This window comes from Myxocyprinus asiaticus, chromosome 21 (assembly GCF_019703515.2).
Source record: "Myxocyprinus asiaticus isolate MX2 ecotype Aquarium Trade chromosome 21, UBuf_Myxa_2, whole genome shotgun sequence".
NCBI lineage: Eukaryota > Metazoa > Chordata > Actinopteri > Cypriniformes > Catostomidae > Myxocyprinus > Myxocyprinus asiaticus.
In genome coordinates this window covers 3395484-3414502 of record NC_059364.1, presented here as the reverse complement: position 1 = coordinate 3414502, position 19019 = coordinate 3395484, and the positions used below count along the sequence as shown (strand labels likewise).

Sequence of the window (19019 nt, the reverse complement as noted above, 5' to 3'; positions counted from 1 at the left end):
AGTGTGTGCAGAATGCGTATAATGTATGTGTGTCCACATGTGTGGGAGTGTGTGTATGAGAGGGAGCGAGGGTATTTGCTTCCCACAGATATTTCAGATAATATAGAAATTGTTGTATTGATCAAGTGTATCAAGCCTTCATTGCTAGTTCGAAAATGTCACTTTAGAACTAGCAACGGAGGATGTGCCGCTTTTCGGCATTGGAGTAACTAGTGCATGTGGGTGTGTATGTGTTTGTGTGTGTGAGTGAGAGAAAGAGAGCAACTGAGAGAGATCGCATTTGGAATTACCTGTGTTTAAAGTGGCTCTCGTCAGGAATAACATTGCTTCAAATTGCCAAAGTGTAAGTTTAATTATACTTCTCAGCAGCAGAGAGTGTCACCATTCTTGTGCAGCTTTTCCATTGCTAAACAACTCTTAAGTTATTTCGGATAATAGAAACTGTTGTGTTGATCAAGTCACGGGGGTGTGACTCTGATTGTTGGTTGCGACTCGAGTCTATATGTGTGTGTGTGTGTGCGCGCGTATGTATGTATGTGAGCGTGTGTATGTGTGGATGAGAAAAGGGAGTGTGAGGGCTCTTTTTAACCAAAATTGAAATAAATGTAGGATATTTTAGACATTGTTTGATATTCTTAACCGATTTACTTTAACCAATGTCTTTGTTTTAATTGGTTACTTTGTTGTAGTAGCCTTTAGGGCTCATTGAAATAACTGAAAAGTGATATGAAACCGCTATGCGGTCAAGACCTGGAACTACTTCATAGCCGTGCATTTACTGGAAAAAAATTGCACACCTTAGAACATCCGTCAACCAATCAGAATCAAGCATTTAACAGACCCGTGGTATAATGACCAAATTAAAACCATCTGTATATCGGTAATAAGCATGAAAACAGCAATATGAAAGACAATGGTTTATTTATAATAATACAACGGTCTGTTGCCAATTATTCCTTACTTAATTAGTAACACACTTTGTAAAAACTCTGTGAACTTAAATGCACAATCCAGAAATAGTAATACTCACAATGTGCAGAAGGGTTGGCACTTCTAAGAACATGTAATAATTTATATTTTTCTTTCTCATTCTCACAATAAAGTGGAAAAAATGCCATTATTGGATGTGACAGTTGTGAAAGTGGCACTTACCTATAGGATACATGATGAGGGAAACCATCCAAAACACTCTGAAACCAGCAGACTTTGACTCCTAAAATATCAGTATGATATCCACTAATGCTGCATGATTGATTAAAATAAGATTGAAATCGCAATATGGCTTTGTGCGATTAATAAACTTTAAAGGAATAGTTCACCCAAAAATGAAGCTCTGATTTAAAGTTAAAAAAGTTGTAATTATAGACTTACATAGACCTATCGATTCACTTCAGAAAACATTCATTGATTACCTTTATGCTGCCTAAATGTGACTTTTGGACCGTCAAAATGCTGGCACCCGTTTACTTGCATTATAAGGACCTGACAGAGCTCTATCTTCTTCTAAAAATCTTCAATTGTGTTCTGCTAAAGAAAGACAGTCATACACATCTGGGATGGCTTCAGGGTAAGTGAATAATGAGAGAATTTTCATTTTTTAATTCCTTTAAAGTCTGCGTTTTAAACTGCAAAAACAGAAGTGCAAAAATGTTTTAGAAGTACAAATGAACGTTTTTCATATCAATCATCATGTTATCATATTTAGTTATTTTGTATCTTTTTTTTATCTTTTTATGTTGTATAAATCTTTCACTGTGGCTCTCTTTAAAATTATGGCCTGTCGTGTTCAACAGATCCAATTTTCAATGGAAATTATTTATTGTTAGTACAGAGAAAAAGCCTCTTTACCTCTTTGTACATTTTTTTAAGCATTACTAAGTAAAACAGTGCAACTTACCTTATTTAGACATCAGGTCTAAATAAGGTAAGTTGCAAAACATCGGTATTGTTATCAGCCTACAGCTTTTGTTGAAATCGGTATCAGTATTGGCCAAAAATGTTCATATCTGTGCATCCCTAGAAAAATTATCGGTATCTGTATTCGGGTAGAACCGGATGTGGTGGGGTTTAAACCGGAAGTGTGTCAAAACTAAATGAAAAGCTCATTTTCAAATGTACCTCTATTACATTTATAGCTGTATATATAAAATATGCCTTTTAAAGTCCTATTCATAAAATAATAATAATAATAATAATAATAATAATAATTGGAGGCACAAGGTGTCAAGCAATTGAAAAATATCAAGCAGTGAACATGAAATACAAATACAAACATTAAAAGAAATGAGAATAAATCAATATAGCCTACAAACACGTAAAAGCACCGTAAGTCTATCAGGAAGTTTTACGATACACTCAAGGCTGATTTTGTGTGCACATATTTTAACATAATGTGGAGGTAGTCATTATTTAGTTAAATTATTTGTGCAGAATTAGCTAAATGCAATGGAATAATAAATGGCATGAGCGATCCTCACTAGAATTTCCAGAAGACAATAGCTAAAGAAGAACAAGTGTGTTTCAGTTTCTCCTTAATAAAGTGTGTAGGTATATTCTGAATAGATATTCACTCTATGAAATTATGGCTTAACCATATAATTACCTTAATCGCTGATGCGGATATAAATGTGGTCAGCATTAAAAGTCGGAGATGAGCTTCGCTGTGAAATCAACATCATGCTCAGGTTGGTTTATGGATGCAGGCATGGCAATCCTTAAGTGTGAATCATGTGAAACATTAAAAGATATTTCAAGAAGTGAAAAATGTGTATGATATATTGTCTTAGTTAATTACTCTTGACAAGCTCAGATTGAGACGCACAATAAACTGAGACTGCAACACAGCCATTTAATTTGAACTTGAAATCACACTGTGTGCATTTTCATTCTTAAAGTTTACACTTTAGTCATATTGGCTTCACAGACTCACCATTGCATTGTAAATTTATATTAGATATTTAATTTAGATTTAGATATTTAAAATCTCACTTTATTTCTGTGCTTGTTGTTGGATAATCAGTCTAACGAATAATCTTTCTATTATTCGGTAGAATTCGTTATTCACTTTGATGTCATTATTCGTGCCTGTGGTGATGTGGGTGTGGCCGAGCAACGTCTGTGGAGAGCGAGGCCAGGAGAGGAAGAACGGTAAGGATTGACACCTGTGGGAAATTATCTCTAACAGCTGTTTTGTGTTACAGTAAGAGCTGGACAGGGATAAAAGGGCAGTCCAGACCGCCGGAGGAGAGATAGAGAGAACTGAACCTGTGTGTGTGCTACGGCTGAAAAGCCCAAACAGAGTTTAATGGTTCAGAGTGAATAAAGTTTTCGTTAGAGTGTTTAAGCCTGCTCCTGCTTCCTCCTTCCCAACCGAGCAGGAAAGTAAGAGATTTGTCACAGTGGTGCCGAAACCTGGAATTAGCATCCGCCAAGCCCAATATCAGGCTCTGCTATGTTTGGAACAGGAGCAGCGGATCCAGGCCCTCTTCCAAGCTCAAGCAGAAGACTGGCAGGTGCTACGGAGCTTGGTATACCAGGAGAGGTCTTCAGCCATGACCCTGGACCAACCTATGGCCATGCCACACATCACGCTGACGAAGATGGGAGCTCAGGACAATATGGAGGTGTTCCTTGAGCTCTTTGACGGACGGCTGGAGCATGGAAGTGGCCTAGCACTCAGTGGGTGGCCTACCTACTGCTGCTGTTGTCCGGGGAAGCCTAACTCGCTGCCTGACAACTCCGTGTCCAACCTCCTGGTGTGCAAAGACCTGAAGAAAGCCATCATGCAATGGGTCGGCTGAAGCCCAGAGCAACATTGCCAACACTTCCGCTCGCTGACGCTCGGCGAGCTTGGCCGCCTGGATGCATTCGCTTGACAGCGCCATGACACCTGCCGAAGGTGGCTGCTGGCTGAAGATCATGACGCAGAGGAGGTACTCGATCTGGTGGTACTGGAACAGTTCATCGCCCAGCTACCGAAAGGGACAGCGGAGTGGGTCCACTGCCACCAACTGGCGTAGCTGGATGAGGTGGTCCAGCTGGCTGAGGACCATATGGCGGCGTATCCGGGGGCCGGTGAGCCCTCTTTTCTCTTTCTCTTTCTCTCTCTCTCTCTCTCTCTCTCTCTCTCTCTCTTTCTCCTCACTCTCCTTCCCCTCACCCTGTTCCTATTCCCAGGAAACTGGGAATCCCTACCCCAAAACCGGTTCCCCGGTCCTGTGGGCCGTTCAACCCACTGGTCTTCCCCAACCCTCTCTGCTCTCCCCCACAGTCTGGTGAACCCTCTGCCGCGGGTGTGGGCATGAAGTCTGGGCTGGTCTGCTGGAGCTGTGAGGAGCCTGGGCACTTCCAGGACCGATGCCTTATGATGGAGGTGGAGACATTGGTCTAGATCCACGATGCGCCACAGGCCGCCCTCGATCGGGCAGGAGCGTACCGAATACCTGTGAGTATTAAGGGTGTACATACCAAGCCTTAGTGGACTCAGGTTGTAATCAAACCTCCATTCACCAAAGCTTGGTTCAATCCGAGGCTTTGGATACGAGCAGGCAGGTGAAGGTAAGGTGTGTGCATGGGGATATACAGAATTATCCTGTAGTGACAGTCATTATCCAATTTCGGGGACAAAAACTAAGTGTCGAGGCTGTGGTTAGTTCCTGCCTCACTCATCCACTAATCTTGGGTATAAATTCACCAGCATTTACCACTTTATTAAAGGGAATTTGTGTGGATGGGTCCAGTAGCAAAGTGTCTCGGTGTGTGGTTTGCGATTTGCTGGCTGGGGAGGCAGAGCCGGGGTCGTCTACGTCAGCTCCGCGTCAGGATGACGTAAGGGAGGGGGAAGTCTCGGCTTCCCCAGCCCTTAGAGGATTCCCTGCAGGGGATTTCCCTCTGGAGCAGATGCGAGACAAGACCCTTAGGCACACCTTTGGCCAAGTGAAAGTGATTGATGGTCAAAACCTCCAGACAGACAGGCATATCCGTACTTTTCAATTATCAAGGATCGGTTGTATCGAGTGACGCAAGACACTCTGACAAAAGAGGATACAATCCAATTATTAATACAGTGGAGCTGTCGGGAAATGTTATTCCAGATGGCTCATTATAATTCGATAGCAGGTCACTTAGGGCAGGAAAAGACACTGAACTGTTTAATAGCCCGTTTCTATTGGCGGGCATTCGCGGGGATGTTCGCAGGTGGTGTGCGGTATGCCGAGAATGTCAGCTGGTGAATCCACTAGCCACCCCATTAATCAAGGTCCCCTTTGAAAGAACTGGTATGGATCTTGTTGGGCCATTAGAGTGGACAGCATGTGGACATCGCTTTGTATTGGTTCTGGTGGACTATGCAATGCGATATCCGGAAGCATTGCCTCTGTGTAACATTTCAGCACGAAGTGTTGCAGAGGCACTCTTCAGAATAATCTCCCGAGTGGGGATTCCAAAAGAAATCCTCACTGATCAGGGCACTACGTTTATGTCACTTACACTACGCAAACTGTATGAATTATTGGGGATTAAATCGATTCAGACCAGCATTTTCCACCCCCAAACAGACAGCTTGGTCGAACAATTTAATCAGACCCTAAAAAATATGATTTGTAAGTTTGGGCACGAAGTGCTCAATGTCCTATGGGAAACTGGGTGGAGGGACCTTCAAACAGCAAAAACGAAATTAAATACATTCTTGATCTGAGAGCAAAACTCCACACACTGGGGTAATTAACACAGGAGAATTTGTTCGAGGCTCAAGAACGTCAAACCCGGCTGTATAATAGGGGTACTCGACTATATGAATTTACACTGGGAGATAAAGTCCTTGTATTGCTCCCCACATTTAGCTCTAAATTTTTCGCCAATTGGCAAGGACCCTTTGAGGTCACATGGCGAGTTGGGCAAATCTATTATGAGGCTAAACTAATGGATAGAGGCGGAGCACGTCAGATTTACCACCTCAACCTCCTAAAACCATGGAGAAAAGCGGTCCCCGTGACTTTGGCGACGGTGGTTCCGGAGATGGAGGAGCTCAGACCGGAGGTGAACTTAAGTCACCGATCGAGTCACCCTGGTCATTTATGGAGACCATCTCTCACCATCCCAAATCATGGAGGTTGCCAGGTTGCAAGGAGATTTCTCTGACATGTTCTCACCTCTACCCGGTTGTACGACTCTCACTGAGCACCAGATCGAAACGACCCCAGAAGTAGTGGTACGTAACTGTCCCTACCGATTACCTGAGCAGTGCCTTTCGGAATAAGGTATTCGGCTTTGGGCACATCCATACTTTCCAGAATAGTTCCCTCACATCACCTGCTCACATTCTCCACTCCATTTACTCATCCTCTAATTAGATCTTCTATTATGGAAACCAGTAAACAACCACCAGAACACCCAAGTGTTGTGAAGTTTTGCATGGGCAAGCAACACTCACATTTTCTTTGGAGAATCTATTTGGATCTTGAAAGATCAGGTTTCCATATATATGCAGGATTGCACCCCAGCAGGGGAACAAAATTCATTGTGGCTTTTGCCACATGCAGGTCTCAGTTCTCCTGATGTAGTTTATTTTGTTAAAACTGAATTTCCTCAGTGGCTTGACAGAGGAAGAGCACATTATCACTGCTCACACACAGACTCAAACAACAGACCTGGTGTGAACTACAACACTAGTCTGGACTGTATGTAAAGTGATCCACAACAAGCACTGATTATCTCTAGTTACAATGTGCACTTGCAAAACAAGACAATTCTTATGCCAATTTCTAATACAAAAAAAGTACTGGGGTAGAACTATTGTACAGTGATGGTTTCAGATGATAATATCATGGTACTTTGAAATATTCCATGATACTGAATGAGTACCATATTCATATACCATAGTATTTAGATTGTACTACAAGGTCGTTCAAAGAATGCTATGGTATTACCATGGTAAATGCCCAAAAACTTGGTATTACCATGGTACATGCCCAAAAAACACGGTATTATAATGGTATATTCCCAAAAACATGTTATTACCATAGTGCATGCTTAAAAAACAGAAAACTACCATTTAATATGTGAAAATACATTCTGAATTACGCAAACAACCCCTGAATAACCAACTTATCCACTATCCAAAACTCCAACCTAACAAGTGACAAACGCCAACCCTTTTTCTTATGGCCAAAACAGTGATTTGATGGCAGTTGTGCATTCGTATGTGCCAGTTTGTGTGTGTCAGCATGTTATTAGTGCAGTGTGAAGACAAGCTAATGAGACCTTAGCAGAAACATGTCAAAGATCTATTGTGTTCTGTATTATATTCACTCGCTTTGGATATTTAGCATCAATGCTCAGCCTATCATTAGCTCACAATCTCCTTCAACCCAACACAAAGACACAGACCAGTCGAGTGCCGATCGCATTGTTGGGCAAAATGTGTGTGTGTGTGTGTTAAATTAACCACATGAGTGTAATCCCTCTAACGGGCAGGCGAGAGTTGGCGAGATACACGTTGGCTGTCATCCACCTTCTCCACCCATTGCTGAATGTGTTGAGCAGAAAATAAAAGACAGACCACCTCCAACAATCTACATCTAACATATATCCTCTTGGGAGGACAATATTTGTGAGCTGAGAAGATTTTATGTGCATCTGGTCATTATCACCAACTAGTCAAATGACACCAGAACAAAACCAATGATTCACGAGAGAATTTACACCAAGACAAAAGTGAGAAAAGCCAGATATGATCTGATCTGACATCCTCGCATTTTGTAAACACGTGTAAATATGTCCAAATCTTGTTTCACTGCTAAATCAAAATAAATATTTTGCGTGAAGAATATTAAGCCAATTGTAAGCATTGTTAATTTACAGGACAAATATACAGTACACATTTGTAGTAGTAGATGTAGTGTTTGCGCATTAATTAAATCAATTTAATTTATGCTCATTTTAATATAAAAAATTATTGTCTTTTTTAATCATGTATGTCTCCATTCAAATTACAGTATACATAAATATAATTGTTTAATATGACAGCAGCTCTATTATTATTTTTTTAAATAATATTCAGTATACAGTAAAATATTTTATAAAATATATAATATAGTAATTATATAATTTCTGTTTTCTTTATATATATATATATATATTAAATATCTAATAAATATAATAATTATAATACAATGTAATGTAATTAGTATATATAACAATATATAATATAATTCATAATTTTTATTTGGGCGGTGAATTAAGATTTGGACGGGTTTACAAGTGTTCACGAAATGCAAGGATGTTAAAATCACCCAGACAGGACACACAGGATGAGACAAAGATTTCTGTCCAGACATGATATTATTAATGTATTACTTTTTTACCAGAATTTGGGGGGGAATATAAATGTGCATAATTGTCATAAAAATACACATTATCCTAAGGCTTTTTTGCCTTCATGCTATTTCTCTGTGAGAGTCACCCAGCAGTGTTTAATTCAACATAATGATAATAGAAATGTTGTCATATTAAACAATAACATTTGTCTGTCATGTAAATGAAAACACGCTTGATTCAAACAGACACTGAAGGCAAATGAGGAGGGGGAAAAAAGACAGCCTCTGTCTTCCGTGTAAATCAATACTGAAAACTACAAATTTGAGAGTGAATATCTATATTTTCTCCATGAAGAAATGGCTCCCCCCTGTGTTGGCAAAAGGAAATCATTTGGAACTTGAGATCCTCTCTATCCTTTTAAACTTGAGCCATGAGACGCATGTTTGGATACTTCACATCATCTAAACACAATTCTGAGCAGTAACAGTGTATTTGTGTTCTGTGTGACTCACTGTACTGGTCCTCTCTCTGCTGCAGCTCCAGTTTAATCTGGTTGTGTTGGTGCTTCATGTGGGTCAGATCAGGTCCACTTCCTGTGCTGATGGTCTTCAGTTTCCTCAACAGACCTTCCAGACGATCTCTCTCACTGTAAACGCTCCTGATTTCTGCTTTCAGTTGCTTTGCACTGCTGAAATCATTTCCTGCATCCAGAACAAATCAGATTCAAGAGAGCACACGTTAATGACGAGATAAACTACATTCACATTTTCTGAAGGAGATATCAGTGTTCATAAAGCAACAAAAGAATACCAGAACAGGGTTAAAAAATATGATAGATGGAGGGAAGGAGAGAGAGAGAGAGAGAGAGAGAGAGAGAGAGAGAGAGAGAGAGAGAGAGAGAGAGAGAGAGAGAGAGAGATTAAAAGTAATATGTAAAAAAGTAAAAGCAAATATTAAAATGACATTGTCGCTGTCGGTTAGATTTTGAATAGCAAATAAATTAAGTTAATAAGAGATATTTGCAAACTTTAATTCTACTACTTTGCAAACTTTAATATAAAACTTTTACTTTTAAATTTTTTTCATTAAAGTTTAAATCGGCAAATATTAAAATGACATTGTTGCTGTCAAGTTATATTTTGAATAGCAAACATTCTTACAAAGTAAAAGAATAAGTGATTTGCAAACTTTAATACGAATACTTTGTCAACTTTAATAAAAACTTACTTTTTACATTTTTTAATATTAAAGTTCAAATCGGCAAATATTAAAATGACATTGTTGATGTTGATTAGATTTTGAATATCAAACATTCTAACAAAGTTCATAAAAGATTTGCAAAATCTAATACTAATACTTCGCAAACTAATATAAAATGTTTACTTTTTTACATTTTTAATACTGTTCAAGTTCAAATCAGCAAATTTGTAAATGACATTTGTGCTGTCAGATTTGATTTTAAATATCAAAGTTAATAAAAGATTTACAAGCTTTAATACTATTTTGCAAACATCAATAATACATTTGTAATTGTTTTATATTAAAGTTCAAATCGGCAAATATTAAAATGACATTGTTGCTGTTTATTAGATTTTTAATAGCAATCAAAGTAAGTTTATAAGAGATTTTCAAACTTTAATAGTAATATTTTGAAAACTTCAATATTACATTTGTTATTGTTTTATATTAAAGTTCAAATCAGCAAATATTAAAATGACATTGTCGCTGTTAGTTAAATTTGAATAGCAAATAAAGTAAGTTAATAAAAGATATTTGTAAACTTTAATTCTACTTCTTTGCCATCTTTAACATAAAACTTTTACTTTTAAAATTTTTTTTTAATTAAAGTTCAAATCAGCAAATATTAAAATGACACTGTCACCGTTGGTTAGATTTTGAATATCGAACATTCTTACAAAGTTAATAAGAGATTTTCACACTTTAATATAAAACTCTTTTTTTTTTTTTTATTTAATATTGAAGTTAAATCAGCAAATATTAAAATGACATTGTTGCTGTCGGGTTTGATTTTAAATATCAAAGTAAGTTCATAAGAGATTTTCAAAATTTAAAACTAATACTTTGCAAACTTTAATATAAAACTTTTCCTTTTATTACATTTTTTTCTTTTTTTTTTTTTTTTTACATAAAAAGTGATTTGAAAATTTTACTAAGAATAATTTGTAAACTAATTAATACTTTTACTTTTTTTACATTTTTTAATATTAAAGTTCAAATCGGCAAATATTAAAATGACATTGTTGATGTTGATTAGATTTTGAATATCAAACATTCTAACAAATCTATAAAGAGATTTGCAAAATTTAATACTAAAACATAAGCACATATTTCACAGAAACCAGAAACAGACACACCTAAGAATAAAATTCTCAATGAAACAAAGTTGCAGTTGAGTCAATACTTTGAGCTTAAAAGAAAACTGCAGAAGCTTAAAGCTTAAGTTTATATATTTAGACCAAACCATAACCAGAATGTTTTAGGAATGCAACACAGTGCTGCCATGCAAATATTTTAGTTAAAAATTACATAAGTAATGTAGACACTATCACTATGTTCCAGTGAGCTATTTTCACTATACAGTATAGCTGCAGACAGACACTATGTGTTGAGCCCACAGTAAGTGATTATATAAACTGTCATTACAGATTCTCTATTGCTGTAGAACACAAAGTGACAGTGACATTTGAAACACCCACAGGAAGTGGAGTGCTGATGCTCTCAGGGTTCAGATAAGAGAGGGAATAGAGGCACGCGTGTACCTGTAATGGCCGTTAGCTTCGCCTCATGTAAAGCCAACAGCTGTGTTTCACTCTCACTGAGTTTACGCCGCAGACTTCCGCCCAACCTCTGACTCATCACCATCTGAATGACAAGTGAGAGACAGATGATATTACAAACACGGAGGGAAAGAGCAGTTATCCTTACTTAACCAACACGAAACAGCATTCTCAAACCATTTTACTTCCGTAATGTGACATCTTTCCAAGATAAATTATATATCCAATGACAAAAGTAGCACGTGACTAGTTAAATCTCTGTATGAAATCAGCACGAGACAGAAAATTAGACTTTGAAACTATATACATGCAAAAAACAATTGAGGAAAATGCAATTGCACTGATGGTGCAACATCATATTTTCATATTCTTTACAGAATACATTAGCACAAGCAAACACAGATTCTAGGATGGTTTTAAATAAATATACTTACTTTAGCTGTTGCTTCTTTAATGGATAATCTAAGCACTTGCTCCTGTTCTTGTAGTCTGAAATTACAGATAAAAACAACAGATGATAAAACAATCATATTTTTCAGCTGAGAAAGCCATAAATCAGAATGCGATAGTGCAGTCAAGTCTGCAAGTGAATGGTGGCCAGAACTTTGAAGCTTCAAAAAGCACATAAAGGCAGCATAAAACTAACCCATAAAACTCCAATGGTTTAATCCATGTCTTCAGAAGTGATATGATAGGTGTGGGTGAGAAACAGATTCATATTAACATCTTTTTTACTATAAATTCCCCTCCCTGCCCAGTATGTGAAAGTGGAGATTTAAATATTGATCTGTTTCTCACCCACACCTATCATATAGATTCTGAAGACATGGATTAAACCACTGGAGTGTTATGGATTAGTTTTATGCTGCCTTTATGTGCATTTTGGAGCTTCAAAGTTCTGGCCACCATTCACTTGCATTGTATGCACCTACAGACACTCTTTGTTTGTGTTTCACAGAAGAAAGAAAGTCATACACATCAGGGATGGCATGAGGGTGAGTAAATGATGAAAGAATTTTCCTTTTTGGGTGAACTATCCCTTTAACCTTAGAGGGTCAAAAACAGAAACTGACATGTTTTGGTCCAAAAGGCACAAGGAAATATCTGAACAAAATTAACAATTGCTAGATTCGGGGGGCCTGGGTAGCTCAGTGGTAAAAGACGCTGGCTACCACCCATGGAGTTCGCTAGTTCGAATCCCAGGGCATGCTGAGTGACTCCAGCCAGGTCTCCTAAACAACCAAAATGGCCCGGTTGCTAGGGTTGGTAGAGTCACATGGGGTAACCTCCTCGTGGTCGCTATAATGTGGTTCGTTCTCAGTGGGGCGCATGATGAGTTGAGCGTGGATGCCGCGGTGGATGGCGTGAAGCCTCCGCACACGCTATGTCTCCGTGGCAACGCGCTCAACAAGCCACGTGATAAGATGCGTGGGTTGGCGGTCTCAGACACGGAGGCAGCTGGGATTCGTCCTCCGCCACCTGGATTGAGGCGAATCACTACGCCACCACGAGGACTTAAAAGCGCACTGGGAATTGGGCATTCCAAATTGGGAGAAAAAAAAAATTGTTAGATTCAATACGCTGTTTTGGAATAATACTGGGTCAATAAAACACAATTATGCAGTGATTAAATGACATTAAAAGACCTGCATGATTGCAAATGTCAAAATATATGTCAACAAAGGTGCCTGAATGCATACTGGGATTAAATGTAATAAAAATGGGCAAGGTGCCCTCTGCTGGTACTGAGCAGAGAACTGGATCCATCAATAAGTGGACTGAATCTGTTGTCAGTTTCAGATTGATTTTCTAAATACTAAAGCTGCTTTAAAAGCATCATCTGGTACCATCAAACCCTTGAGCGATACTACAACTTTTTCCCTAAATTTTCTGATTAAAGAAAACTCATTTACATCCACACAGGCATCAGAAACGGTTACCACTTAATGACTGATGCTGAAGTGGAATGAGTCTGTGCCATGAGTCTGTGGACAAGGTAAAAATAATAAAATATATGGAAGGAGAGAGAGGACAAGCAGGAGTAAAAAATAACAACTGAGAAAGAAAAAACAACCCGGTCTAATAGCAGATCCATCTGGACTCAGATGTTTCTCCTCAGAACTCTTTTCGCTTCACTAATGTATTTATTTTCTGCTGGTCACAGAAGCAATCTCTTAGATGGGTTAGTTTAGCAGGGTTCAATGTTATGACCTCAATCTCTCCATACCTCCAATAAATCTACATAGGCATCAAAATCAATCTGTGAGGCACCAAACACACAGTCATTCAATCTTGAATCCAATATACCTGTGTTCAGAAAAAAACATGTCATACCTGCTAGAGATGCCCTCTTTGTTTTTATACCAAAAGCTTTTAAAAGTCTCCTCCAAGGTTTCATAAAAGCGAACTGAGCAACGTCAACCTTGTAGCTTTACAAGTGTTTTTCGTAATATCTCAAAATTTTTCATTGAATGTGTGTTATTTTGTATTTTGTGCATGTGTGCTGTATATAACTTCCAGCATGACTTGTAATGTCTTATAACCACTTACAATATCTTATGGATGTTTAAAAGAAGCTTTTGTCACTTTACTTAAAGCATCCCTATTATATATATATATATATATATATAAAACATTATAACTTCTGCAGATAAAATTAAATGTTGCTTGTGTTATAATGCAGTATACTCTATGGTATAACTATGAATACGTAAGTATTATAATGTATTATAATTGTGGTTACCATTATTTATGAGAAGTTACAACATATTATAACATGTATTATGAGACATTACTAATGCATTATAACCCATATTTATAGCTCTTATTGAAGATGTCACAAAAGACAAAACAACATATAAAGGAACCTCCACTCAGATGATCTAATTCAGAGGCATAACGTCCACGGATCTTACAGATTCTCAGTTTTGGGGCTTTTAGTCCATGTCTATTAGCTTTGAGGTCATCTATATATGCTAGTGTACTCCTAAAAAGTTGACAAAATAAACTTTTAGCAAATATACAAATTTAAAACATCAATGACAGTCCGCAGGGGCCAGTCTGATCTCATAAAAATATTGTGAATGTGGCAACATTTTTGGCAAATATGTGGTTCCTTACATGTATCGTGGCAGTTCTGAGGTGAAATGTCCACCGTGTGGCACTAAAATACAGTTAAATGTTCTCCAAAACAGATGAGGATTTTAATGTTAAGGCTCTGTTGAGTTTTAAATCAACAAAAACGACCTCCCTACCATAAACCATAAACCTAAACCTAACCGATAGTGTCAGAAAAAGCAAATGTGAGATGGAAAACACAACCACGTCATTTTGTGGTGCTTCTATGACACTTTCGGCTCACGTGTCGACTCGTGTGCTCTTCAGGACTCGTACACTGCTCCATTACATCACAAGTGCAACACTCTATCACTCGAACAAGCTTGTAAATGTAGTTGATTATGTATATGGAGTGGTGGTGGTGTAATGGACTAAAGCACTGAACTGGTAATCAGGTTGCTGGTTCAATCCACATAGCCACCACCATTGTGTCCTTGAGCAAGGCACTTGACTCCAGGTTGCTCCAGGGGGATTGTCCCTGTAATCAGGGCACTGTAAGTCACTTTGGATAAAAGCGTCTGCCAAATGCATAAATGTAAATGTATATTTGTATATTTGCAAATTCCTGTTCTTGTAGTTCATTTTGGCCTTAAAAATATCCTTTTTAATGTCCCGGTTTATAGTTTTAAGACCTGCAAATTCCTTCTGCCTAAAGGCAAGTTTTTTCTTGTTAAAAAGATGTTTAATTTGTGGGGTGATCCAGGGTTTTGAGTTTGGGTATATTCTGATAGTCCTTTCTGGTATCAAAGTATCCATACAGAATTTGATGTAGTCAGTAATGACCAAGATCTGCTCATCCAGCTCTCCGTTAAAGACTTCCCAGTCCGTGCACGCAAGGCAGCCTTGAAGGTGTGCATCCACCGACCATTGGGGGGGATGCTATGTGTTACAGGCCTATGTTGTTTCAGCTGTTGCTTGTAAACAGGAAGTGGATGACGCTGTGGTCCACTAGTCCTAGCGGTGGAAGAGCTCTGGCTGTGTAGGCTCCAGAAATAACGCCATAGCACAGATCTATAGTTTTGTTAAGTCTTGTTGGTACAGCTACATATTGGCTGAAGGCTGGCAGAGCATGATCAAGCCGACAGCTGTTGCAAAATCACCAAGAAGGAACAACGGGGCATCCAGGTATTTGCTGAGCATACCTTGTGTGTTATACGCTATATGCTCAGCAGCTGCCTTGACATTGGCGCTTGGTGAAATATACACAAAGCTGAACACAACAGTCGAGAACTCCCTCAGGAGGTAAAAGGCTCGGGCGGACAGGGTGAGCAACTCCAAGTCCGGATTACAAATCTTCCCGTGTACCTTGATGTTAGTACACCAGCGGGAGTTAATGTACATGCACACCCCACCACCACGCACTTTCCCAGAGTTGTTTGTTCTGTCTGCCCATATGATCCTAAAGCCATCAAGGCTAACCTCAGTGTCTGGGACAGATTCATCCAGCCAAGACTCAAAGCAAAAACACATGCCTCCTTGAATGATGCATCCATAAGACATTTAGCATGTGGCAAATCCAGTTTATTTTTCAATGATCGAACGCTTAAAAGAATAATTGAGAGTAGTGGAGGTTTGGAAGGACACCATCTGAGTCTACAACGTGCACCCCCCCTCGCCAACCTCTTTTCTTCTTTGGACTGGGTTTTATATCAAACGGGATAAGGATGGATGAATTCAGTTGACAGTGGATGGAGTTCCGTAGGAGTAGAAAGTTATCCCAGGAATAGGTCCATGCCCCACTCCTCCTTGGTTTAATTGAGTACTCTAAACAGCACAATCACTGACAATCCATATGATGATGAAAATACTCCAAATACAACCCATCCAGTTTCTAATGATGTTTCAGCCGCGGTACAATTTTAACATTAAAGACTGAAAAAAAAAAACGTTGAAGTTTAACACACACACACACAAATGCGCAGACCATGATGTCGCAGCTATCGCTTGGATCGCTATTTACTTAAGAGTTATGCTTAAAATTGTAATGAGTTACAAAAGCTTTTTTACTGTTCTACCAATAAATAATTTCCATTGAACATTGGATCTGTTGAACAATTGACAGGCCAAAAATGTTAAAGAGAGCCACAATAAAAGATAAATAGAAGATAAAAAGATTAAAAAAAGATACAAAAATGTACTTAATATAACAACATGATGATTGTTATGAAAAAAGGTTTATTAGCGGCTTTTCAAGGTTTATTCATCATACAAGGTCATATTGTAATTTCAATCTTAATTCGATCAATCATGCAACATTAATGGATATCATACGGATATCTCAGAAGTCAAAGTCTTTTGGTTTCAAAGTGTTTTGAATGTTTTTTTCTTATCATGTAACCTATAGGAAAGTGCCGCTTTCCCAACTTTCACGTCCATTTATGTCCATTTTTTATATAAAAAAGAAATATTGCATGTTCTTAGGAGAACAACCTTTCTACATATCATGGCTATTACTATTTCTGTATTATGCATTTGAATTCACTGTCTTTTTACAAAGTGTGTTACTAATTAATTATAAATAAACCATCGGCTTTTCATATCGGCGTTTTAATGCTTATTATATGTTTTAATTTCCTCAATAATTTGACGATAAATTACGGCAGCCAATATATCGGTGCATCCCTACTAATAAATTTAATTATTTATTGACCATTGGTGTCTTTTATCAATTTGTTGTTGCCACCATCATAAAAAAGATAGAAGCCACCTGATTTTATCATGGTTAAGAGGATTTTAGGCACTCCCTGAAACTACATTTTCAATTTCACATAATAATCCTAAAATAGAACCGAGTTAGTTCCTCAATCCAAAAATGTACCATGGTAATACCATCTGATACTATCACAGTATCGCGGTTCTGGAACGGTACTCTTTGTAGGCATTTGTTCCACCTCACCTGATGATCTGTGCTGGTGCAGACACACTGATCTGAGCTCGGTGCTCTGATGTCATCATATCCTCCAGAGTTCGACCAATCAGCTGCAGCTGAACCATATCACAGCCTGTGAGCACAGACCCCTCCACCTCCTCCACCTCCAGTCCCCGTTTCTCCTGAAGCAGCTGAACCTCCACAGCTCTGCTCTGCTCCTGAAGCTCCTCTAACCGCCGCTGGAGGTCACACATCTCCTTCTGTAGAAGCACAACACAACTAATACACCTGTTTACATTCAGAAAACCCATTTACTTGCCATTCAGCACTTTTAAAGCTCCACAAAGACCTTTTTATTCTCTAGTAGTTCTTTTTTATTTTATTTATTTTTTATTTGGAATGCCCAATTCCCAACGCGCTCTAAGTCCTCATGGTGGCGTAGTGACTCACCTCAATCCGGGTGGTGGAGGATGAATCTCAGTTGCCACAGCGTCTGAGACTGTCAATCTGCGCATCTTATCAAGTGGCTTGTTAAGTGCGTTACCGCAGACCTAGCGTATGTGGAAGCTTCACGCTATTCTCCGCGGCATCCCCACACACTCACCACGCGCCCCACCGAGAGTGAGAACCACATTATAGCGACCACGAGGAGGTTAACCCAATGTGACTCTACCCACCCTAGCAACTGGGCCAATTTGGTTGCTGAGGAGACCTGGCTGGAGTCACTCAGCACACCCTGGGTTTGAACTCACGACTCCAGGGGTGGTAGTCAACATCAATACTCGCTGAGCTACCCAGGTCCCTCATTCTCTAGTAGTTCTTAAGAAAACCTTTATTTTTTAGAAAGACGACTGTGAAATGTCTTACACTAAACTGAAGAGCGCAATAGTGACAGGAGCACAACTTCTAGATTTGCACACAGTGGACATAAACTGAAATCAAAATACAGCCTTATTCTGTCCTGTTATAGATTGTCAACATTCAAGGAACAAAAGCATCTTTTCAGTGTGTATGTAGTCTAGAATATACACATTTTTGTAACATGTAGGTTATAGGTTAAAACAGGGGTCTTCAACAGGGGATCCATGACCCCTAGTTATTTCAATGAAAAATTGCTTTAATATGAAGTTAAAGGAATATTAAGCTCAATCGACAGCATTTGTGGCATAATGATGATTACCACGGTAATCATCATTAAGCCACAAATGCTGTCGATTGAGCTTAACTTGTATTGAACCCGGTATATTCATTTAAATGTAATTTTTAAGTGTGCTCATATTCATATTTCAGTGTTGGTCAAATTTCTGCTCACCTGAATCCTCAGTTTCTCCTGAAGCAGTTGCTCTCGTGTTTGTAGTTGACAATGAGAGCTGGTTGAACTTCCCAGAACTTCATTCAAATCTCCATTTTGCCTGTTTGAACAAGTATATTTATAACCATAAAGTGCTTTGGAAACACGATTAGAAATATGTGTATGATCATTCTTAGTGCAAATTTATTATAGTTACATCTAGGCTATGTCTGGCCAGGTGTTTTTGCAAGCAGACAATTAAGAAGCAATGATTTCAGAGAGTGATGCATCATTGAAATTCAAAAAGATATTTACAAAAGTGAGGTGACAAGAATAAGAATATGACTTGGCGCTCGCGGCTTGCCTTACATAGCAGAAGGGGCGGAGCTACCTGGCCATGATGAATGTTGCAACTAGCAAAACTTCTGTGCAGACGGCACCTTACAAATATGTGTTGAATGCTTTACCATTATCCCACACTGTGTTCAAATGTTCAAATAATGAACAATATTTGAGATAGAAATGCTGAACTAAGTTTGGCTAACATGCTAAAGCTAGCGGCAACACATCGCATGCATTTGAAACATTACTTTCATCAGCGAATGCTTCTGTATAGTAAAAAAAATTA

General features: G+C 38.5%; 2 protein-coding genes across 3 annotated transcripts in view; both read right to left on the bottom strand.

The window, feature by feature from the left end:
* The window catches only part of LOC127411934 (Kruppel-like factor 18), a 317765-nt gene that overhangs the window by 196163 nt on the left and 102583 nt on the right, over positions 1-19019 (bottom strand). The window contains exon 2 of one of the 2 annotated variants that reach the window (XR_007892366.1): positions 12612-12628. The exons of the other annotated variant lie outside the window; for it this stretch is intronic. The gene's annotated coding sequence lies outside the window, so the exon portion shown is untranslated. Of the gene's footprint in view, positions 1-12611; positions 12629-19019 lie in introns of those variants that run through there. 2 annotated transcript variants of the gene reach the window in all.
* Positions 1-19019, bottom strand: part of LOC127411928 (disrupted in schizophrenia 1 protein-like) — a 72871-nt gene that overhangs the window by 34170 nt on the left and 19682 nt on the right. The window contains exons 5-9 of the mRNA XM_051647840.1: positions 18413-18512; positions 17128-17360; positions 11549-11603; positions 11097-11199; positions 8829-9017 (exon numbers count right to left, since the gene is read on the bottom strand). Of these exons, the coding sequence (XP_051503800.1) occupies positions 8829-9017; positions 11097-11199; positions 11549-11603; positions 17128-17360; positions 18413-18512 (680 nt within the window). The remainder of the gene's footprint in view (positions 1-8828; positions 9018-11096; positions 11200-11548; positions 11604-17127; positions 17361-18412; positions 18513-19019) is intronic.